General features: G+C 43.6%; 1 protein-coding gene across 1 annotated transcript in view; it reads left to right on the top strand.

Moving 5' to 3' along the window:
* ADCY8 (adenylate cyclase 8) overlaps positions 1 to 23,638 on the top strand; it is a 187,119-nt gene that overhangs the window by 62,113 nt on the left and 101,368 nt on the right. Inside the window, exon 3 of the mRNA XM_030553838.1 lies at positions 19,522 to 19,652. Coding sequence (XP_030409698.1) covers positions 19,522 to 19,652 — 131 coding nt within the window. The remainder of the gene's footprint in view (positions 1 to 19,521; positions 19,653 to 23,638) is intronic.

Here is a 23,638-nt window from a genome sequence, read left to right as displayed (position 1 = left end):
TTTTTTTGAGGTGGGATGATGAGAACAGCTGCATAATAAGCAGATGTTTTCAGAGAACTATCCAAAATGACTCCAAGATCTCTTTCTTGAGAGGTAACAATTAATTTAGACCCAATCATTTTGTTGGTGTAATTAGCATTTATGTTTTCCAGTGTGCACTACTTTGCATTTATCAACATTGAATTTCATCTGCCATTTTGTTGCCCAGTCACCCAGTTTTGTGAGATCCCGTTGTAACTCTTCGCAGTCAGCCTTGGGCTTAACTATCTTGAATAATTTTTTATCATCTGCAAATTTGCCACCTTACAATCTATCACTTTTTCCAGATCCTTTATTAATATGTTCAGTGACTCTGGTCCCAGTACAGACTCCTCAGCGACACCACTATTTACCTCTCATCATTCTCAAAACTGACCATTTATTCCTACTCTTTCTTTTCCGTCTTTTAAACAGTTACTGATCCCTGAGAGGAACTTCACTATCATCCCATGAGTGCTTACTTTGCTTAGAGGCCTTTGGTGAGGAATCTTCTCAAAGGCTTTCTGAAAGTCTAAGTACACTGTATCCACTGGAGGATCACCATTGATCACATGCTTGTTGATCCCCTCAAAGAATTTTAGTAGATTGATGAGGCATGATTTCCCTTTACAAAAACCATGTTGACTCTTCCCCAACAAATTATGTTAATCTATGTGTCTGACAATTCTGTTCTTTACTATAGTTTCAACCAGTTTGACCGGTACTGAAGTCAGGCTTACTGGCCTGAAATTGCTGGGATCACCTCTGTAGCCCTTCTTAAAAAATTGGCTTCACATTAGCTATCTTCCAGTCATCTGGTACAGAAGCTGATTTAAATACATTACAAACCACAGTTAGTAGTTCTGCAATTTCACATTTGAGTTCCTTCAGAACTCTTGGGTGAATACCATCTGGTCCTGATGACTTATTTTTATTTAACATATCAATTTGTTCCACAACCTCCTCTATTGACACCTGAATCTGGGGACAGTTCCTCAGATTTGTTACCTAAAAAGAATGGCTCAGGTGTGGGAATCTCCCTCACATCCTCTGCAGATGGATGCAAGGAATTTATTTAGCTTCTTCGCAGCAGGCTTGTCTTCCTTGAGTGCTGCTTTGGTATGTTGATCATCCAGTGGCCCTACTAGATTGTTTGGCAAGCTTCCTGCATCTGATGTACTTTGAAAAAAATTATCATTAGTTTTTGTGTCTTTTGCTAGTTGCTTTTCAGATTCTGTTTTGGCCTGCTTAACTATACTTTTACACTTCACTTGTGTTTCTACTCCTTTCTATTTTCTTCAGTAAGATTTGACTTCCAATTTTTAAAGGATGTCTTTTTGTCTTTAACTGACTCCTTTATCTTATTGTTTAGCCCTGGTTCTATTTTTTTGACATGTTCCCATTTTGGCGGGGTGGTGGTGGTCATTGTTATTGTTGTTTTGGGATATACATTTAGTTTGAACCTCTCTTATGGTGTTTTTAAATAGTTTCTATGCAGCTTACAGATATTTCACTTTTGGGACTATACCTTTTAATTTCTGTTTAACTAGCTTCCTCATATTTGTGTAGATCCTCTTTCTGAAGTTAAATGCTACCGTGATGGGCTTCTTTGGTGTTTCCCCCACCGGGATGTTAAATTTAATTATATTATGGTTGTGATTACCATGTGGTTCAACTACATTCACTTCTTAGACCAGATCCTGTGCTCCACTTAGGACTAAATCAAGAATTGCCTCTCTTCTTGTAGATTCCCATCCTGGAGTGACATATACCCAGTTAATATGGGGATAGTTGAAATCTCCGGTCGTTATTGAGTTTTTTATTTTTTATTGCCTCTCTAATCTCCTAGAGCATTTCACAGTCTCATCACCATCCTCATCAGGTTGTCGATAGTGTATCCCTACTGCTATATTATTATCATTGAAGTATGGCATTACTATCCATTGAGATTCTATGGTACAGTTTGATTCATTTAAGATTTTTACTATTTTTGACTCACTGCTTTCTTTTACATGTAGTGCCATTCCCCTACCACCACAACCTACTCTATCATTCCTGTATATATTATACCCCAGTATTAACATATCCCACTGATGATCCTCATTGCACCAAGTTTCTATGATGCCTAGTACATCAATATCCTCATTTAAAACCAGAGACTCAAGTTCATCCATCTTAGTATGTAGACTTCTAGCATTTGTATATAAGCACTTAAAAAATGTGTCACTTTGAACTGTCTGCCATTATGTGATGTAATTGAATGGGCCTCTTTTTCATTTGACTGTTTCTCATCAGATCCTACCTGTATTTGATCACCTTCCATCCTCTCCTTCTTACTAGGACATAGGAGAATCCTCATTAATAGATCCTCCCTTAAGGAGTGTCTCTGTCTGAACCATGTGCTCCTGTGCACATGTTGACTTTCCCCTAGCCCATAGTTTAAAAAAACTCCTCTACAATCTTTTGATTTTACATGCCAGCAGTCTGATTTTGTTTTGCTTTAGGTGGAGTTCATTCCATTGTGGAGGAGAACTTTAGCCCCCAATATGGTTAGAGCTGGGTGAATAAGACTTTTTGAGTTACTAGCAATTCTGAAAAATCAGGAGAAGGGGGAAGTAGCTTCTGATCAAACCAAAAATGATTTCTTTTGAAGTTTTTGGCAAATCAAAAAGTTGAAAAAATTGTTTTAGTCAAATGAAACATTTATTTCAATTTTAAGCATTTATACATGTTTCTGATTGCTTTTAAAATAAAATTAAAGAAAATGTTGATACAAAAAGTCATGTTGAATTGAAAAATCAAAATGTTTTTCTTTGAAAACGTCAAAATTAAATGTTTAATTTAAAAACATTATTTTTAAACGACTGAAACAATTCGGTGAAATTGACGCAATTCACAAAATGTTTCTTGTGTTGCCAAATCTGCATTTTTTGCTGACAAAGTTTACTGTGAAAAATTTCTCGTTGGAATGGGCAGGGCATTTCAGTCCTCCAAATCTGAAGAACTTCAGACACCCAGGTAGGACAGCCTAATGCCTCTGCACAGTTTCCCAGGCCTTTCTCTTACAGTGGCACATTTTCCTTAGGAGCCATGATCTCCTAATGTCCTTTGTGGCTGCTACACTCAAGTTTCCACTCTGAGGCTTAAGGAGAATCACTCAGTGGAAAGGCCAACAACTTAAATGGCAGACTGGGCCAGCGTTATATTATGCTTCACAAGCCTTGTACACTTGTGCCATAGGGGGCGACCCTCTTCCCCCTAGCCCTGCTCCCTTCTGACCCATGAAACGAAAATCTTGATGTTCACAGGTATTGAAGCTTCTTTAGAAACCAAGGAACTTGTCACAGAGCTGATGTTTCCGTCTTCCTCTCCTCTACCCCAGAAATGTCTGACACTTCCACTTGCAGTAGCCAAGGGAATACTTTGGCCATAAGATTTCAGATCCTGTTTCTCCTGGCTCTGCTCAGCTGCACCATTGGCCCTTTCTGATGATGTCTAGTCCATCCTCACAGCAGCACCCATAGCTCCTCCCTTCAAACAGAGATTTAAGACAAGGGCTGGAATCAGTAGTTAAGAGGCTTTAGTTACTTCTCATGCCCATTGTAAATGAGGAGTAACTCCACTGAGGCCAGTGGAGTGGTACAAGTGTACAAGCAGTGCAAGTGAACTGCAGTTGGTAAAATCAACAGACTGGTTAGGGCTTCAGTGTATGGAAGCTGTCCCTATCTGAGTTCTGTTGGTGAGCAAGAAGACATAATACTCACACTTTAAATAGTTTCAGAATTATTATAATCTTTATGTTTTGACACCTCTCAAACACTTGTTCAAACCTAGCACAGGTCAATAGTGAGCAGGACTGATTACTGTCTGATGGGTATTTGGTGGTCTTTGATTTTCGTCATCTCAGTTCACTGCCAAATACACAGGTATTTAATTACAAATAATAATAATTAAATAAACGACTATCACAGCTGAGAATGACTAGTCGCAGTAGAGAGGCCACGGATGGAAAGGGTGCGGAGATGGAAATGTTCTCACAGCCTGATGGGGATGAAACACTTTGGCCAGGCAGTCTGCATTTCTACTGGCTATGGTTAAATAGAGGATCCCAGGCGCACAGTCATCATTCTATTACCTTTTGTGAATTCTAAATACGCCTGAGTTTCCAGAAGGGTGAAGGTGACTGACTATGCATCCTGAAAACATCACAATTCATAAAGATTCTGTGAAGCAGGGGTACTGCTTAGATTACCTGGCCCTTGCTAACTGTGAACAGTAAAAGTTTTCTGGAGACCCATACCAGGCTAGTCAAAGGCAAGTCAATAACTGTATCACTATTAAAATAATTCAAGATATCGTAAAGCTTTAGGCCATTATTTTCAAATGAGGCTAGTGATTTTGGCTGCCTCCATTTTTAGGTACCCACCTTGAAACATCTTAAAGGGGCCTGATATTCAAAGGATGGTGTTGCATGATGCTCTACCCACAACTGGTCTGGCACTTCCTCCCGGTTGCTTTGTGGATTAACTCTCAAGGTAGATGCCCCCTTCCAAGGTTTGCATGCCATCACTCTGTCTCTTCTTCTGGTCTGCAGCTCCTTTCTCGCTCCCTGTGAGGGGCAGGTGTTTGTTGATGCTATCTAGCCATTGTGTTTTAGGTCTTCTGAGTCTTTTCCATCCTGCTTTCATTGGATTAAAGTTGAACATGATTCTCACAGAGATGGTGGTAGGCATTCAGAGCAGATGACTACACCACATTAGAGAGTATTGGGTGACTCTTTGAGAGAGCAGGCCCTCTTACTTAGAAAACAGATCTCTTCATTCAACTTTAATTCATACCACTTGATGTTTTCAGACCTCCAGAGACGTTTCATCTGAAAGAAATCCATCTTCTTTTCAGTCTTGATAGTGAGGAGCCATGTTTCAAACTCATCGGTCAGAATACTGACCACCAAAACATTATATATCCTCAGCATCACTTCCCAACTTATCAGGGTGTTTGGTTTGCAAAAGACATAGTCATGACTCACCCTATTCCTGATGACACTTTTCCAGGGCAGACTTCATGTTCTTTCTCTGTGCCTCCCAGGCTCTTGACAACAGGGCCAAAGTAGGGGAAATTACTGACAATCTCAACTGGATGGTCATCCAACAAGAGGCTAGAGCCTGAAACATGTCAAAAAATGCCAGCTGAAAGAATTTTGGTTTTACCCCATTAATTTTCAGGTCAGCTTTTGTTGCTGAGCTTTCCAGGGTTTTAAGTGCTGCAGCTAACTTGATTCAACAACTAGCATGATGTCATCAACAAAATCAACATTGACCAGATTCTTTTCATCAAGGTGTATGTCTAAAATGCATTTACCTAGGTCATATCTACACTTACCGGGGACCAACACTGCGGTGATCAATGCACCGGGGATCAATTTAGTGGGAGGGGAGAGCCCAGGGCTTGGGCAACAGGGAAGTGCAGGGGGAGCCCAGGGCTGGGGTGGGGGCAGCCAAATTTTGTTTTGCTTGAGGCAGCAAAAAACCTAGAGCTGGCCCTGACAGGAGGTCAGACTAGATTATATAAGTATCACTTCCAGACTTAAACTCTATGAAAATTTTCTGAAAGTAAAATCTGTTAGCCCATGGAAAAGCCTGTCATGGGAAATGTTAGAAACCTTGTTGCTTGTGACATTTAAGATCACAGAATATCAGAGTTGGAAGGGACCTTAGGAGATCATGTACTCCAACCCCCTGCTCAAAGCAGGACCAATCCCCAGACAGATTCTTGCCCCAGTTCCCTAAATGACCCCCTCAAGGATTGAGCTCATAACTCTGGGTTTAGCAGGCTAATGCTCAAACCACTGAGCTATCCCTCCCCATCATTGGACAAAACACATATAAATAAACAATAGGGAGTATTCCTGCTTTGGCAGGGAGCAGGTGGTATATAACCTATGAGGTCTTTTCCATTTCTGTATTCTATGATTCTGTGATATTAGGCTGCAGAAGAAATGACATCCAATTTTTATTTCTGTCACTTTTCTTGTTATTTGCTGCGGTAACTGATATTATTTAAGGAATGTACTTATTATCCAAGATAATAAGTACATTTTTTAAACAGCAAGAAAATAACAAAATGAGGGGAAAAAATCTAAAATCTAAATGAATGAAGAATACAAACAATGTAGAATAATTATATGAGCATTCAACAGCAACAGGATCAAAGCAATCCTAGAAAGGTCAAGGAGTGGTATGAGATATAGATTCATCGATGTTAAAGCAAGAAGGGACCATTATTTTCTTTTAGTCAGGAATATGGATTGACTTTGTAACAGGGAACTCCACTCACGTCCAAATAAAATGAAAAGCAGGATGAGAAACATTTGTTTATCCTAATTATCTGTACAAGAAGAGGAATTTTAAGTGCTGCAGATTTTTGAAGCCTTAATAGATCTGGGGGTTTTTTTGAGTGGGATTCTATTTTTTGTTGTATACTTTAAATTTTATTAAGGCAAGGCTTATTAAGTGCCCAGCGGGTGATATGTCAGAATTGCCTGTGTTGTCACATAAGTACTTCTTTTTCCTAGTTGTTTTTATCTTCTAAAATCATCCAACAAATTATCACACCAGAATGTATTATGAGGGTAGGTAGAAACACATGAACATTACTTTAAAAAATTATGTAAAATTTCCCTTGCAATACACTGTCTCCAATGGAGTATAACAATTTTGGACAGTATCTAAAATAAACATTTACTTTCACCCCAACTAAGTATTATAGAGATGTATATTATTGTGTAGCCTATGCTTTACATGGTGTGTCTCTGTGTCATCCTCTAGTGGCTGGACCATATGCGTAAAAACAGAACACAACAGTATTTACAGTTACCTCAACAAAAATGTCCTTCCACAGCAATGGTCAGTGCACTTTGTTTACCAGCATGCTACATGACAAAGTCAGTGTTTACAGGTCAAAGTATCACTTTTAAGGTATAAAAACAGAAGCTTCCATCCCTAGAGGGAGCCTTCTGCCTTACAGGGAGCTCCAGCTCCAAAGAGGACACCCTGATAAATAAACTTTGCAAGCTATATTGGTGCATAACCAAATGACCAAACTGAAAGGTACCTTCTTTGAATTACAGCAACATTTAGGATATGTTAATCACCAAGACCTGTCAGGGTTTCATAATATTATACTAGCTATTTGCACTTATCAGCCATTCCTTTTTAGCCTCCATCAGACAAGGAGGAGCCAATGAGATCAAAACTAAAAACTTAATGAAAAGGCAGCCATGCGCCATACTCTCCTCCAGTATGTCCTGTGTTTACTACTTCATGCCATTCTCTACTCCATTACCTAGGAAACTATCAAATAACATATTCCCCCTACAAGGGGAAAAAATGATGGGAGAAACTGTGTCTTCTCACCTTGAAACAATAACATTTTCCATGGCACCTTTTAATAAACTATACACAGTATGAAGGCTACTGCGCATAAACTCCTATAAACCCCGGTTGCTTTGGAAAAGGCCACAAATTGCCATATTTCGAAAGATTCTCAAATCAAGTACCCAACCAAAAAAAATGTAACCAGGGGCTCCAACACTGCCCTGTGTTTCTCTAGGAGTATCCCAAATTTCTAACTGGCATATGCAGCCAAATACTGAATAACTGGAATGGTAAAGGTTTTTTGAAAATTAAAGCTATTGTGAAAATAGCTACTTTTTCTTTCATAAAATGATTCATTTTTCTTGTTTCTAAAATGTAAAATGGGCAAATGTACATTGGAAAGGTTAAGGTTACTTATTCTGTTGACCTAGAGGCTTACGATAAGTAAACCTACATTGTGATGTTCATTAACTACCTCTTTTAAGCAAATTTGGTCATGGCAAAAAGAGTCTTAAAGACTGCAAGTGTGAAGTGGTTTCCCTACAGACTAGAGTCTCCTCTCTAATCTATGGTCTTGAGTTCACAGATCTTGGGCAGGTGGGTGTGAACGGAAATGCAGAGAGGGAAATTCTGATATGAACTGGCAATAAGGAGGGGGAAAATCTGACTGGGACTAAAGATTCTTTCTAATTTTTCCTTGATCTGTGCTGACCCTGCCATCAAACTGCTCATGAAGAAGAGGGTGAGAAAGGGAAAGAGGTCCTAGCAGCCAGGAGAAGCTCTAGCAGCATGACTGTGTTGGAGCTGTGCTGCCTGGAGGGGGCTGGTGCAGATAGCATTCTCTCTGGGTTGAATCCTTTACTCATTCCACAGGGGAACCTAGTGGGGCTTAGCTTCCTCTTGGCATCCTCCTGCAGGGCCCATGCCATTAATATATTTGTTGATGTTTGTTCCTTTATTCATCTCTACAAATGAATTTTTACTCACAAGATTAGGATCTGATCTTTCTGCTAATTAGGGCTGTATGAAACATTTTTAAAGGGTATTAATTACTCAGCAGGGAGATGTTGAACTTGGTTGTGAATACAAATGGCCAAATTCTGTGCTGGAGTGTGCAGGCCTGACTTTCAGTGGGAGAAATGCCCATTCATCAAAGTTACAATTCAGCGATACAGACAATGTTGGGATTGGTGTAGTTTATTGCAGATGCATAATACAGTACGTGGACATTGGCATAAAAATGATCTTAGCATCATATGGCTCAAAATGGACCTGTAATAAGTCATTTAGTTAATTTCTCATTCTCATGATAGGATTTAATTCATGCTTCCTAAACTGTCCCTAATAGTTTGGTAATAGATTGATATAAAGTCTGGTCTTTGATTGTGATTTCTGCTGGCTTGGACATATTGTTCCCTTGTCTAACTGTTCTTCCAGGGAAGGCTTTTCTTTTAGTTAACTTAAAATTTTCCTGCTCCAATTTAAGTCCATTGCTTCTTGTTCCTTTCTCACTGACTAAAGGATAAAGGACTGAGGATAAAAAAGACCTGTCTCCTTTATAACATCCCTTTGGGTAGTTGTAGGTAGTGATTACTTCTTTTCTCTCGAATGATTAGGCCCTGTATCTTTCCAAACTTCTTATCATTACTATTACTCTCCTATTAGTCAGTTGCTCAGCTAGCAACAGGGAATGCAACAAGGTGATCTGGTGAACCCGTCCCCTTTCCTTCTCCTTCAGGACACTTCACCATTAGGTTTCTCTCTGAGGCATGAGCATCCCGAAAAGATATCTGGCATACATTGCTCACTCCCCAAAAGTGCCACCCACTATGTAACTGACTAGAATTGTGAATAGGGGAAGGTAGTGGAGTGGGAGAGAGACAGACAGAGCGAACAGATTTTTACAATAAGAGAGTGGTTCCAGTAGCAAAGCATAGGAGACTGCAGAAAGACTCAGGACTGTGCGTTCTGTTCCTTGATCTGTCACTGGTATGCTGTATGTGACCTCGGGGAGAGTCACAGGATCATTCTGTGCCTCAGTTGCCCTATTTGTAAAATGGGAATAATAATATCTAGTTCATAGCAGTGTTTGCAGAGCATAGAGAGATCCTTAAATAAAGGAGAGTATGCACAGAAAATTATATCCATAGACCTGCCAAGATCTCTTTGCAGTGCTGCATTGGTGCAAAGTAATAAAGCTGTATAGACTAGACAGCATAACAAGGTTAGATAGAGGTGAGAAAGCACGTTCCAGGGGAGAGAAGGGAAGTACATGCCATGCTATGCACTCCACCAATCTCTGGCCAAGGGAGTGATCCTTAAATAGTATGAATTCAAGCAGCTCTGTGGCTGCTCTGATGTGCAGAATGGGACTGGTTCAGCACTTCCGCCAGACCATGGTCATGGGTGGCATAAGAGTGGTTTAGAGCCAACTTTGCCTCTGCTGAAGATGGTGCCCACAAACATTATTAGCTGGTGGATTTTATATGCAAGGGAATCGATCACTGACTGTTTCGCAAAATGTATATATGCAATAATTTTGTTATTTTAAAATGTTTGGCTGTAGCATGACCAGGAGCAGCTCCAGGCCCCAGCACACCAAGCGCGTGCTTGGAGTGGCATGCCGCGGGGGGTGCTCTGCCGGTCGCCGGGAGGGCGGCAGGCGGCTCCGGTGGACCTCCTGCAGGCGTGCCTGCAGAGGGTCCACTGGTCCCACGGCTCCAGTGGACCTCCTTCAGGCACACCTGCGGCAGGTCCACCAAAGCCGCGGGACCAGCGAGCCACGGAGCCAGTGGACCCTCCACAGGCACGCCCGCGAGAGGTCCACCAGAGCCACCTGCCGCCCTCCCGGTGACCGGCAGAGCGCCTCCCACGGCATGCCGCCCTGCTTGCGGCAGCGAAATGTCTAGAGCCACCCCTGAGCATGACATACAATACAGCATACTGTGTGAACTGCATATGAGATTCATGCTGGCATCTGGACAATATCCCTGCACGTGCTGAGGTATTTATAGTAAAGGACTACAGTGGTGGCATACAAATTATCATCTCTCTGTCAGATTTTATGTGCAGCTAAGACCACTGAATTTATCTTAATAAGTAGTATGAAGGTCAAAGTATCAAATATGTTAGGCACATTTTTCTTGGTTTGCTGAATATGTGTCAAGTGAAGCGTCCTTTATATAAAAAAAAAATGTTCTGAAGCCACTGTTTGATGGCTCAAATGAATACCAGTGAGGTTTATAAATATTTCCTGTCATGAAAAAAAGAATATTCTATTTCTTTGTCTCTGTATCTATGAAGAAATGTCCTTTTCTTATTTGCTCTTATCACAGCACTAGTAAGTAGTTCAGTAATAAACAGTTCTTCTGTTTGATTTTTCTTTTTTCTTTGAATTCAAAGTACTATTTTCTTTCTACAAGGATAAAGTCGGAAATGAAATACATAATTTTATAATGGAAAGAGCTCTGAATATAAGGCAAGTGTCTTCAGAGGATTTGTCAGACTTTTTAATCATCTGGATGCCAGAAAGACTGATATGATTTAGTTAAAAAGGGGTTTTATTATATAGTCATGCTGCTCCCTCCCTACCATGTGTTATAATATTCAGAGAATAAGAGACACTAAGACAATATTCTATTAAAGTGTATCTTAAGGACATGAAGAACCAAGAGTGTTTTTGTTTCCTTGAAAATTTTGGCTTTTGATCAGCTAATGACCCCAAATCTGCTGTTCAGAGAAGCCCTGAAATATTGTGTTAACAATGGTGGGGTTGCATTAGAATTATCACTACACAGGTGCATTCTGGAACCTGCAGTTCAAACTGATTGCATAATTTTGCAGGTTTGGTCACTGAAATAGGAAATGAGGATACAGGGATTTCTGAATGGGAAGTGTGGAAAAATAAACAGGGCAGAATTGTGGAAATGTGGACTCCTACCTCTATAAAGGTCACAGTTTGCAGTGTCCATCCACTAAGGCAACAGGTGGGGTGTTCAGTAAGAATGTCTGTCAAGTCACTGACACATATGATCATCTGTAGAGTGGCTTCTTCTTCCTCTGAGTTTCTTTGGGCTCTCATAGATTCTGAAGGTCATCCTGGTTTAACAATGAATTCTAGGTGCAGACTTAGTAGGGGACAGATTGGAGAAGAAGAGGCACCGGAAAGTGATGTTCTGCATTAGAATTTTATGCAGGGAGATAAGAAGAGACCAACTATGTTAAGTGGAACATTATTCACATTATTTCCAGCAGGAGCAAAATAAAATATTGATAATATGTGTTTTAGTTTCTGCAGCTAAATGTACAGCTTACCTGTGGAACTGAAGATGTTCGAATTGAAGGTTGTTTGTTCACAATGTGCTTTCAGTGCAGCTGGGAATTGTTTGCTACCTGATAAGTCAGTCTTCCTGGAAGGAGAATGCTGGACAGTTGTCATTTTACAAAAAGTAATAATGGGATAGATTTTCTTCCAAACATGATTGTTGTTCCAGCTACACATGCTGATATCTAAGGTACTGATATGGCCCCCATTACCTCATAATCTTTAATGTGTTTAGCCTCACAACACATCTATGAATTAGGGAAGTATCTATTATTCCAATATTACAAATGGGAAACAGAAGCACTGAGCAGTTAGCTGATTTACCCAAGCTCACACAGGAGCTCTGTGGCAGAGCGGGGAATTGAATGCAGCGCTTCTGAATTCCAGGCTAGCACCCTCACCACTGTTCCCATCCTTCCTTCCTGCTAGAGCCTCAGACTCTCACACCAGTGAGCAGTCACATCTAAAGGAGAGACAACTACAAAGTCAAAAAGAAACCTATAAATACACAGTCACAAGACGCTGTGGTGGTCGGAGACCTTAAAAGCCTTGGGCCAATACTCCTCTCACATACAGGTCCTAGGACATCAATTCTAACAGGAGAATTTATCCCCCTGGCTCTCCTGTTGAAACCGAGCTTGAAATTGCACCATGGTTCTCCACCAGAGAGGGTGCTTTCCAGGGAGCTGGTGGGAAGATGTTCACTCAATGTGGTTATTTACCACCACTCCCCCGTGTGATCAGTCCCCATGCCTAACCCATTATAAAACCTTCCTATAATGTCGAGGGTAGGGAGAACTAATCTGTAGAAGTGGCTGCTCCCTCCCTACCATGTGAGAAAGGGGACATACATTTTTGGAATTCCCTCTGCATGCAAGTCTTAGAGGCATGATGTGGCCATGGACAATTACTGACTACTTAAGTCAGGCAGTTATTTATGTATTACTAAGCTGCTTAAAAAGCCATACAGATATGCATGATTCCCTATGTCTATTTACTCAGCAGTTGTAGTATGGGTGGGCATATTTCATGCACATCCTTCTTCTCATTATCATCTCTGGGTTTGTCTGATCTCAGGTTTGTATATGGCATTTTCTGACCTTTTCTCATATCCAACAACGTCAACAACTGAAATTTGGTGATAAGCAGCTTAAAGAATCGGCATGTTTCTCTTCATCTTGTCCTAATATACTGCTGTGATGCTTGTAGACCAGGTGCCAGCTCACACCAAGGTCCCTAGGCTTCAATTGAACACTATCAAATGCATAGCTGGAAACTATTCTGACTTGCCAGTATGTTAGTAATACTAAAAATAGGTATTAGACTTGTAATAATGTGTTTAGTTTTTAGATTTTTTGAAATGTGTGTAAGTTGTGACATGCATTAATCTCACTAATAATATCTGTAACCCATGCTATAAGGCAATGCTTAAGTGTTTGTTCTGTAACTGAAAACTTTGCTCTGAAACTGTAAATCCATTCAAGAAAGAAACATCACCAAAAATGTAATACTGGTTTGCACTCACAAGGAAGGGCTAGCTCCAGCCCCTCAGGAAGGCCTGTTGAATCCAAATGGACCATTGTAAAACATCTAAGAACAAGGACTTCGTTGATTGCTCCTGGCAAACCCACAAAGAGGAGCAAGTGATGATTCTGAGACAAAAGACCCTGAAAAGTTATGTAAGGGGAGGAGAATATCCCAAAAAAAGAAAGCCCCAGATGAGGAGCCAAGAGCTTTCTTCATAAGTTCTGACCAGGCATCCAAGCACTCTGCTACTCCAGATGCCTAAGGGTACATCCACACTACCTGCCGGATCGGAGGGTAGTGATCAATCTATCTGGGATCGATTTATCATGTCTTGTCTAGATGCAATAAATCAATCCCCGAATGTGCTCCCATCGACTCCGGAACTCCACCAGGGCGAGAGGCGTAGCTGAAGTTGTGTATTTTAGATCGACACCACCCTCCCCCGCCCCAGTGTAGACCAGGCCTTAGAGGCTACTGCAGTGGAACTGGCTCAACTGCTGTACAGGGTAGGCCAGGAAGAATGTGAGCACCAGTGACTAATGGTGGAACTGTGGATCAAGGAGACCAAACGAATCCTTGAGGCTGAGGACAGAACCCACCACAGATACATGGAACACACAGCAGGAATGACAGCCAAGGCTGAAATTGAGGAGAAAGCCCACCAAAGATGTATGGAGCAACTAGAAGCTGAGGAGAGAGCTCACACATTGCAGCTCAGAGTACTGGAGCAGCAAAAGGAGCTTCCTCAGTCAGCAAGTATACTCCCTGTCTCCACACAATACAAGGGAGTGGGAGAAAGCCTGCCCAATTTATAATGAGACTGGCTGTATAGAAGAGTTCCTATCCACCTTTGAAAGACTATGTGGGATCCACAAAATCCCAGAGGATAAGTGGATGCCTGTCCTCCTGACAGGATTAACTGGGAAAGCAAGAGAAGTTTTTAATGATATGGAGGAGTGTGATGCTATGGTGTGTGAAAAGAACGAGGAATACTTGTGGCACTTTAGAAACTAACACACTTATTTGGGCATAAGCTTTCATGTACTAAAACTATTACACAGTTTCGGAGGCTGCCAAAAGAATATGAATGTTATGAATATTGTTGAATATTGATGAATATTGTTATAATTTTTTGTGTAAAGCGATCATCTATCACAAAGTCCAGCTTGCCTAGGTGGCAAGAGAGACTAGAAGGCCCAAGGGGACTGTCTGGGACTCCATGGTAAGACTGTTATAATGCTTTAGGAATTCACAATTGTGAACATACAGCCAGTTTAGGGGTTTTGCCCTGCTTCTTGACAGTCTGCCCAATTGTGAGCCACTCCAGACAGTGTGACATTTGTTTGTGAGCCTTTAGATCACAAGCTGGTTAAACTGGAGTCTTGACAGTGAGAAGACAGTAATCTGGATGATGGGATAGATTGCTTCCTCAGCAAGTTCGCGGATGACACTAAACTGGGGGGAGAGGTAGATATGCTGGAGAGTAGGGTTAGGGTCCAAATTGGAGGATTGAGTCAAAAGAAATCTGATGAGGTTCAACAAGGACAAGTGCAGAGTCCTGCATTTAGGACGGAAGAATCCCATGCACTGCTACAGGCTGGGGACCAATTGGCTAAGCAGCAGTTCTGCAGAAAAGGACCTGGGGATTACAGTGGATGATAAGCTGGATATAAATCAGCAGTGTGCCCTTGTTGCCAAGAAGGCTAATGGCATATTAGGCTGCATTAGTAGGAGCACTGCCAGCAGATCGAGGGAAGCGATTATTCCCCTCTATTTGGCACTGGTGAGGCCACATCTGGAGTATTGCAACCATCTGGAGTTTTGGGCCCTCCACTACAGAAAGGATGTAGACAAATTGGAGAGAGTCCAGCAGAGGACATTGAAAAGGATCAGGGGGCTGGGCCACATGACTTACGAGGAGAGGCTGAGGGAACTGGGATTGTTTAGTCTGCAGAAGAGAATAGTGAGGGTGGATTTGATAGAAGCCTTCAACTACCTGAAGTGGGGTTCCAGAGAGGATGGATCTAGGCTGTTCTCAGTGGTGGCACATGACAGAACAAGGAGCAATGGTCTCAAGTTGCAGTGGGGAAATTCTAGGTTGGATATTAGGAAACACTATTTCATTAGGAGGGTGATGAAGCACTGGAATGGGTTACCTAGAGAGGTGGTGGAATCTCCAACCTTAGAGGTTTTTAAGGCCTAGCTTGACAAAGCCCTGGCTGGGATGATTTAGTAGTTGGTGTTGTTCCTGCTTTGAGCAGTGGGTTGGACAAGATGACCTCCTGAGGTCTCTTCCAATCCTAATCTTCTGTGATTCTATGATAAGCCACGAGATTTGTTTCCAATGGATAATACCTGGATAGGGTCTGTAGGTGAAATAATGGATACATTTAATTGTTTTTTATATTTGTGACAGGTGGCTGGGCAGTTAGAACTGCTTTATTTTATATAAACTAATAGTTTAGATGAATATATTCCTGAGTGTTCCTAGTCAATTAAGTCAGTCTAAAAATTATTAATATTTAATGCTGAGTGTGTTCAGTTGTTTTTTATTAAGAGCAGTTAGTGGACTAGTTAGCACTGAACATTGTTGATTACACAGTTAGGCTTACTTTCTGAGATTATGGGTAAAATTTTCAAAAGTGCTTAAGTGATTTGGGGCTAGGGTTGCCAACTTTCTAATCACACAAAGCAAATACCCCTGCCTCGCCCCTGCCCCACTCCTCTGAGGCCCCCCCCCTGCTCACTCCATCCCCCTCTCCCTCCATCGCTTACTATTCTCCACGCTCACTCACTTTCACCGGGTTGAGGTAGTGGGTTGGGGTGTGGGAAAGGGTCTGGGGGTGCAGGCTCTGGGGTGGGGCCAGGTATTATGGGCTTGGGGTTCAGGAGGGGGCTCTGGGCTGGGGCATGGCTTGGGATGAGGGCATGAGGGCTCCAACTGGAGATGTGGGCTCTGGGGTGGAACTGGGGATGAGGGGTTTGGAGTGCAGGAGCGGGCTCTGGGCTGGACCAAGGGGTTGGGTGCGGGTTCCCAGCGGCGCTTACCACGGCTCAGAGGAGGTGGCCACCAGGTCCCTGCAGCCTCTAGGCACATAGGTGGCCAGGCAGCTATGCGCAATGCATGTGGTCTTTGCGCCCACAGGCGCTGCCCCCTGCAGCTCCCATTGGTTGTGGCTCCCAGCCAGCAAGAGCTGCGGAGCCAGTACTTGGGGTAGGTGCAGTGCACGGAGCCTCCCAGTCCCTGGCTGCCCCAGCATGTAGGGGCCACAGGGACCTGGCAGCCACTTCCAGGAGCAGTGCGGAGCCAGGGCAGGTAGGGAGCCTGCCTTAGCCCCGCTGCACTGCTGACCGCACTTTTAATGGCCTGGTTGGCAGTGCCAACCGGAGCCACCAGGCTCCCTTATCGACCGGGTGTTCCAGTTGAAAACTGGACCCTGGCAACCCTACTTGGGGCCCATGTCCTATTTTCAGTGAAGGTCAATGGAACATGGGCCCCTACATGCCTAAGGCCAATATGTAAAGGTTTTCAAAAGTGATTAACTATGGGAACTCAACTTGAGGCATCTTAATGGAGACTAATTTTCAAAGGCTGGGTGCTCAACACTCTCTGAAAACCTGGCTCTTTTAATGTATCTCAAATTTGGCACCCCAGTATTAATGCATCTAAAATCACTAGTCAATTTTGAAAATCTTGGCCTAAGATGCTCTTGAAACATGGGTCTTGGGCTCCTAAATCAGTGAGATTCATTTGAAAATTTTACCCTATGTCTTTATTGTTAATAAGTTATTTTCTCTCTCTCTTGTATCTATCTACTTTAGACTCCCCCACCCACAAAGCATTTACAGCCAGATTGTGCCTATTAGGTACAGAGCAATGTTGGAGGTGATGGGGCACTACCAGGGCTGGCTCCAGGTCTTTTGCCACTCCAAGCAAAAAAAAAATTTGGCTGCCCCCATTCCAGCCCTGGGCTCTCCCCTGCATCCCTCTGCTGCCCCATCCCTGGGCTCTCCCCCCCGACCTGCACTCCCTGCTGCCTCAGCTCTGGGCCTCTCCCCACCCATACCCCCCTGCTTCCCCAGCCCTGGGCTCTCCCCTCTCCACACACACCCCCTGCCACCCCAGCCCTGGGCTCTCCCCCCCCCACACCCCATGCTGCCCCAGCTCTGGGCTCCCCCTTTCCCCCCCACCAGTGCCCCCCCCACCCACACACACCCCGCTACCCCAGCTCTGGGCTCTCCTCTCCCCCCCCACACCTGCACCCTCCTTCCGCCCCAATCCCGGGTCATGGTAACTTGCTCCCAGGGCAGGTCATTCAGCAGGAATTTTGGATGTGCACAGAACACGGACTGGATTGGTTCCCATGTTACAGAACTGCAGTAAAGTGGAACAATTTTCAGCATGTGTGATTGGAGGATATCTGGATGCATATTATAAGACTGTCCTCCATAAACAAGGAAAAGTTGAGGTTCCTTTATTATTCTTTTGTTCCACTCTTTGTTTCTATGGGGAATTTGCCAATGCAATATCACTGTCTTCCTTTTAGACAATTAAAACTAAAAAAAAAAAAAAAGGCAATGGCTGTTGAAAATAGCAATTCCAATCCTAAAAACCACTGGGCAGCATTTCATGCTCAATTTTATCCTACTTTTTCTGCAGCAAATTACAATGGATCAGTATATTTGATTTGGGAGAAATGAAGTAACAGCTGCCCAAATTGAGCTTGAGCACTCCTGAATTTGGAGGTGTTCAAATCTGGAAGGCAGGTGCTAGATTCCCTTTCTGAATATTAGCTAAATCTGGAAAGGAAAAGTCAATTTCTACTTCCATGGCTCAGAAGTGGAAATCCTCCTACGTGCCTGGTACTGTATCTAAAGCTGCACACGTCCAGTAAAGCCTCCCCTCCCTTACTTTTCATTTTAAATTCTAGTGGGATCTACATACCTCCCTGGCTAGGCTTCAGACAGAGAGGGGCACTGTCCATTTAGTCCACCCAATTCCTTCTTTGGGGGCTGCAAGGTGAGGTCACACCAGTACCCGTAATCCAGTCTGGGGATGTCTTCTGAAGGGGATATCTTGGCTAAAGCCTTCTACTCCTTGGGCACACTTGTTCCTCATTCACAGTGCCACCCCGCTCTAGCAGTGAGCTCTCCATTCACAGCAAGCTGCAGCATGAGGTTTCAACTACCATACTCCCTCCCCCTCCCTTTCCTGTTGATAGTGGCCAAGAGGATGCTAGGAAATATAGTTCTTTCCCTGTTCCAGGGCTGATTCTGTAGGCAGGGAGCTAACCAAGAACTACAGCTCCCAGGGCCCCCTGTTGGTTCTCACCTCCCAGGTTGGATCCCTGTGAGCTGCTGCCCCTGCAGATAGGCTGGCCCAAACACCTGCTTGCTTTGCTGGTGGCTACAGCCATCCCTGGGGACAACACTGCTCCAGTCAGCATTGTTCCTTCAGCCAACAGCTGTCACTTATGGTCTCGTGCTTCCCTGCCGCTATTAGCAGGACTAGTGACACAAAGGCCAGCAGCCAACTTATGTTTTCCCCTCCCCCTCTCAAACAGGAACAAGCACCCACCATAGTCTGGTCCTTTGGGTAAGAAGAGTATTGTAAATACATATCAATTCATAGTTGTTATCCAGCTTCTTCAGCATCTCTTATTGAGGTTAATGAACATAACTCTGGAGTCAAAAGCTGGCTGATGGCTCATAAGACTTTTTCAGACATCCAAATCAGTAACACAATTTAGGCTGCTCCTGCCAGCTAAATATGTCTATAGTGAGTGCCAGCTAAACATTCTCAGCTAGTGTAAATTGGCATGGCTCTGCTGAAGTCAATGGAGCTATGCTGATTTACCGCAATCGAGTATCTGCCCCTTAGATTATGGCACAAGTAGGCATTATGTTATACTGTGTCATTAACTTCTGCTGTCAGGTCAAATTTGGGGCCAAATCCTGCTCTCCTTACTCATGTGAGTTATCCCATTGACTTCTAGAGGAGCAGGATTCAGGCCTCACCGTGAACTTGTTAATAGATATTGTTCTGCAGTTACATTAACTAATTATGTGCATATGAGTGTTATAAACCCCATTTGGAGTTTCTAAAAAGAGGTCAATACTGAGGATCTAATCCAGCAAAACTGTTCAAATGTTTAAGCAGTTTAAGTTTAAATGTGCTGTATAAGCTCCTAATACAGAGCTCTGTCATTTTGCCGTGAACGATTAACGCAGACCCAGTCTAAAGGGCCCATCCTGTATTTTTTTGCTTTTGTTCAGGAACGGCTGGTGCTTTCTGTATTACCTCGATTTGTTGTACTAGAGATGATTAACGACATGACCAATGTGGAAGATGAGCACTTGCAGCACCAGTTCCATAAGATCTATATTCACCGCTATGAGAATGTCAGGTGAGTGAAGGTGCCTATCTTTTATTTGAACTCAGCTTGTACTGGATATCAGTTTCAGGGGGAGAGGGGGATTGGATTTTTGTTTGGTTTTGTTTTGTTTCTGCCCCTCGATCAATTCAATAATCAGCTATTTGAAATGCCAGGAAGTTTTGTTTTTCCTGAACAGATGAGTATTTCAGAGCCTTTTCTGATTTATCAGACTGGTTGGATGCCTTTGCAACAGCTGTTCAGATTGAACACTGCCTTTTTTTTAGCACATGGGAGAAACACACAGAAATGTTTATTTGTTCATTACTAAACTGTACCAGAGCTTTATTTGATCCCATTCAGGGACAGCCTCACAAGATGGGGGTCTGCAAGCTTTGCCAACAAATGGGTGGGAAGTTCAGCATGAACTTTCCTCCGTATGTTCCTTCTACTCAAGGAGAACATCTTTTTCCCTGCGAGCTAACAAATCAGCTGATAAACTGGGGGGTCCTGTCAAAAGTATAGGGTTACCAAGTGGTTGCCCTGAACTCATATTAGTGGCCCTTCTCTGCAGTGTTCATACAATGAAGCTTCTTCATGACTATTTTCTCCTCCTCCTCTTTCTCCCTTTTCTACATTACTCCATCCAGTGGACACAAAACTACAGCTCAAGGATGGTGTGAGAATAGTTCTTGCATGCATTTGCCAGCACTGGGAGTCAGTAAATAGCAACCACTGTTCACTTGCACCACAATAATTAGCTTTCACTCCCAAGGTGTACAGAGCCTCTTCCCTTCTTTGGGCTTGCCTGTATGGACAGAGAGTAAATCTATAGCACACTAGTGCCTCGCAGTCACTGTCCATGTGGAGCCTGCTACCATGCACTAAAAGTTCTGCAGTGCACACTGACTCACTGCTATTTCAAGGTGGAGTAAAAATTGTTGATGCCCGCTACTCAATGGAGCTGGGGATGAGGGGTTTGGGGTGTGGGAGAGGGTCAGAGCTCTGGATTGGGGGTGCAGGCTCTGGGGTGGGGCCAGGGATGAAGGGTATGGGGTGCAGGAAGGGGCTCTGGGTTTGGGAGGAATCAGGGCTGCAGCAGGGGGTTGGTGTGCAGGCGGGGCTCAGGATCTGGGCTGGGGATGAGGGGTTTGGGTTGCAGGAGGAGCTCCGGGTTTGGGGTGTGGGGTTCTGGGTTAGGGGTGCAGGCTCTGGGGTGAGGCTGGGGATGAGGAGTTTGGGATGCAGGAAGGGATTCTAGGTTTGGGGGGCTCAGGGCTGGGGCAGGACATTGGGGCATGGGGTTGGGGGATGGACTTACCTCCGGGGCTCCCAGTCAGCGGCGCTGCCAGGGTGCAACACAGACCGTGCTGTGCCCCAGAAGTGAGCAGCAGCAGGTCTGGATCCGTGCACTCCCCTCCCCCGAGTTCCCATTGGCCGGAAATCCATTGTGCGGAGCCAGTACTCGGGATAGAGGCAGCGTGTGGAGCCCCATGGCCCCCCTGCCTAGAAGCTGGACCTTCTGCTGGCCTCTTCCATGGCACAGTGTGGTGTCAGAGAAGACAGGCACTAGCCTGCCTTATCTGGGCAGCACCGCCAACGGGACTTTTAAAATCCCAGTCAGTGGTGCTGTCCAGTGCAAGGCGACCAAGTGCCTTACATGCCGCGACCCAATAGTGGGTCGCAACCCACGGTTTGAAAAACACTGGAGTAGATCAGAGTGCACTATGGAACTTTTAGTGTGCAGTAACAGAGTCAACACAGCCAGTTAGTATGCAGCATGCTAATGCACTGTAGCTTTATATTTCAGCTCACCACACACTAGCTCTCTGCCTAGACAAGCCCTTTGATTCAAACATGATTCCCCCAGCTTAGAACATCAAGCTTAGCCCATAATGTCTATTGTGAGTCTGTCCCAAGCCAGGAGGAAAGGATTTAAACTCTCATCATATAAACCTCTTCTTCTTAAGATATATGATTCAATAGGAAAACATTTGTCTAGATTTTAAATGAAGCCCCTATATAACTTTGGAAGGGCCGTTCAACTTTTACAAAGTGCAAATTGACTTTCTGCCACTCCTGTGGCCTTGGCAGCAAGCCACACATATTATTGTATAGGATGTGGCTGAAAGTACCAGGAACCTTTCTTTATAAAAGGTTTACACGACACTAAATAAAAAATCTAGTTTTTTGCCCTTTCTCATCCTCTGTTACAGTAACTGTTTTTCTAGAACAATTCAAATGGGGAACAGATTGTTGTTACTTAAGTAATGCTACCTCCGCCTTTTAAACACTGATAGTGAAGGGTTGTAGGTTTTGAGATGAAGAATGAAAATATTTCTCCTGTCTCCCACTTGAAAATGGTTATTGCTTTACAGCAAACCGTGGATGCTTTAAAACTGTAGACATTAGTCTCTTTCTGCATGAGCCAACAGGGACCTCAACTATTCAATGCTGGGTTGTTTTTTTTTAAAAAAAACTTTGTATTAAGGCAAAGTTGCAATAAAACATTATTATAGTACATCATACATCACCAATTCAGTATCCGTGAATATTCAAAGAACCTGGCTAAAGATTCTGGCTTGCCAGCTGGGGAGTAGAATGACCACATTTTTTAAAAGGCAAAAGCAGGACACATGCATAAACCCCACCCCTGCCCCGCCACCTCCTCTTCCCCCATGTTCCCGCCCCCTGCTCCTCCTCTTCCCCCCACCCTCCACCTGAAGCTGGAGCCGAGCAGTGATAAGAGCTGCCAAAGGAGCCTGAGCTGCTCCACCTGCCCTGACAGTGGGCTGGGATGCCTGAGAACAGCCCCTCAGCCAATGTTCCTGCTCCCTGGGGTGTGACACCCAAGGCAGGTGGAGGATCTGGGGCTCCCCACAGCAGCCTGGGCTCCCTGGGCAGCTCTTACTACTGCCCAGCTCCGGCTTGTGGCCTGGCCAGGAGGTGGGGCATGGGGGGAGAGAGGAGGAGAAGGGGGTGGAGCCTCATGGGGAGGGATGGCTAAGGCCCAGTTCAACCCCCCTTACTCCCACTGGGAAGAGACCCTTTGCCTTGGGCAGGCACAGAGTAGTGCCGCAGGGAATCCGGGACAAATGCTGTCCCAGAGTCATTCAACACGGGATTGGGCCTTGACCGCTGCATTTCAGGACCATCCTACCCAGTTCAGGATGGGTGGTCACCCTCCTTGGGAGCCCTCCTCCTCTGAGTATATTTGAAAGCGTAACCAATCTCTAAATACTTATTCTCTTTTGGGCACTTCTCTTGCATACGTACTTGGTATGAAAGCTTTCCCATGACAAGACAGCCCATATTTTACTACCCCACAATTCCACGGGAGGAGGGCGCATGTTTTTCCAATAATGTGCAATACAAAATCTAGCTGCTAACAATAAAAATACATTAATTTGTTATTCTGTTGAAAACGTGTATCCTTTACTGGAGCATTAAGAAAGCAGGTCAGGGGATCTCTAGGATGCTGGCATTCTGTCATAAGATGAATCTCTTTAACAATTTCCTGCCAAAACCATTTATTTCCTAGACATAGCTATCACATGTGCAAGTATGTTCCTCTTTTTCTGCAACCCGTCCAACAGAGCGCCTCCCCATGCAGTGCTCCAACAACCATTGAAGCCAGGGAGATGTTTAGGTGCTCAGCATCTCTGAAATTAGATCCCACTGGGTTTTTCCCTGAAATATGTAGTAAAAATATCATGATAATCAGGAATAAAAATGTTAGATTTTTAAATATTTCAATATATTTTAGGTTAATTTCTAATATTCATTCCTGTTTGATTACTTATGTTTCCCCGCACCCTCACCACTTTTTTAGGTGAGCCCCAGTAGAACCTACTCGGAAAAGTCCTGCTTTAAGTTTCCAGCCTCTTAGTAACCACCATCCAATTTCTTTATTAGCTTTTGCATCTAGGGAAGCAGTGAATTATCCTTAGCCACATTTTACCTTCTTCCTGATCATAATCTGATTTTTGCATCAGTCAGGATGTAGCATTTAGTTATTC

The sequence above is a fragment of the Gopherus evgoodei genome, chromosome 2 (genome assembly GCF_007399415.2).
Source record: "Gopherus evgoodei ecotype Sinaloan lineage chromosome 2, rGopEvg1_v1.p, whole genome shotgun sequence".
In the NCBI taxonomy this organism is placed as follows: Eukaryota; Metazoa; Chordata; order Testudines; family Testudinidae; genus Gopherus; species Gopherus evgoodei.
The sequence above is the reverse complement of the archived record's forward strand: the minus strand, read 5'-3'. Positions and strand labels throughout refer to the sequence as shown.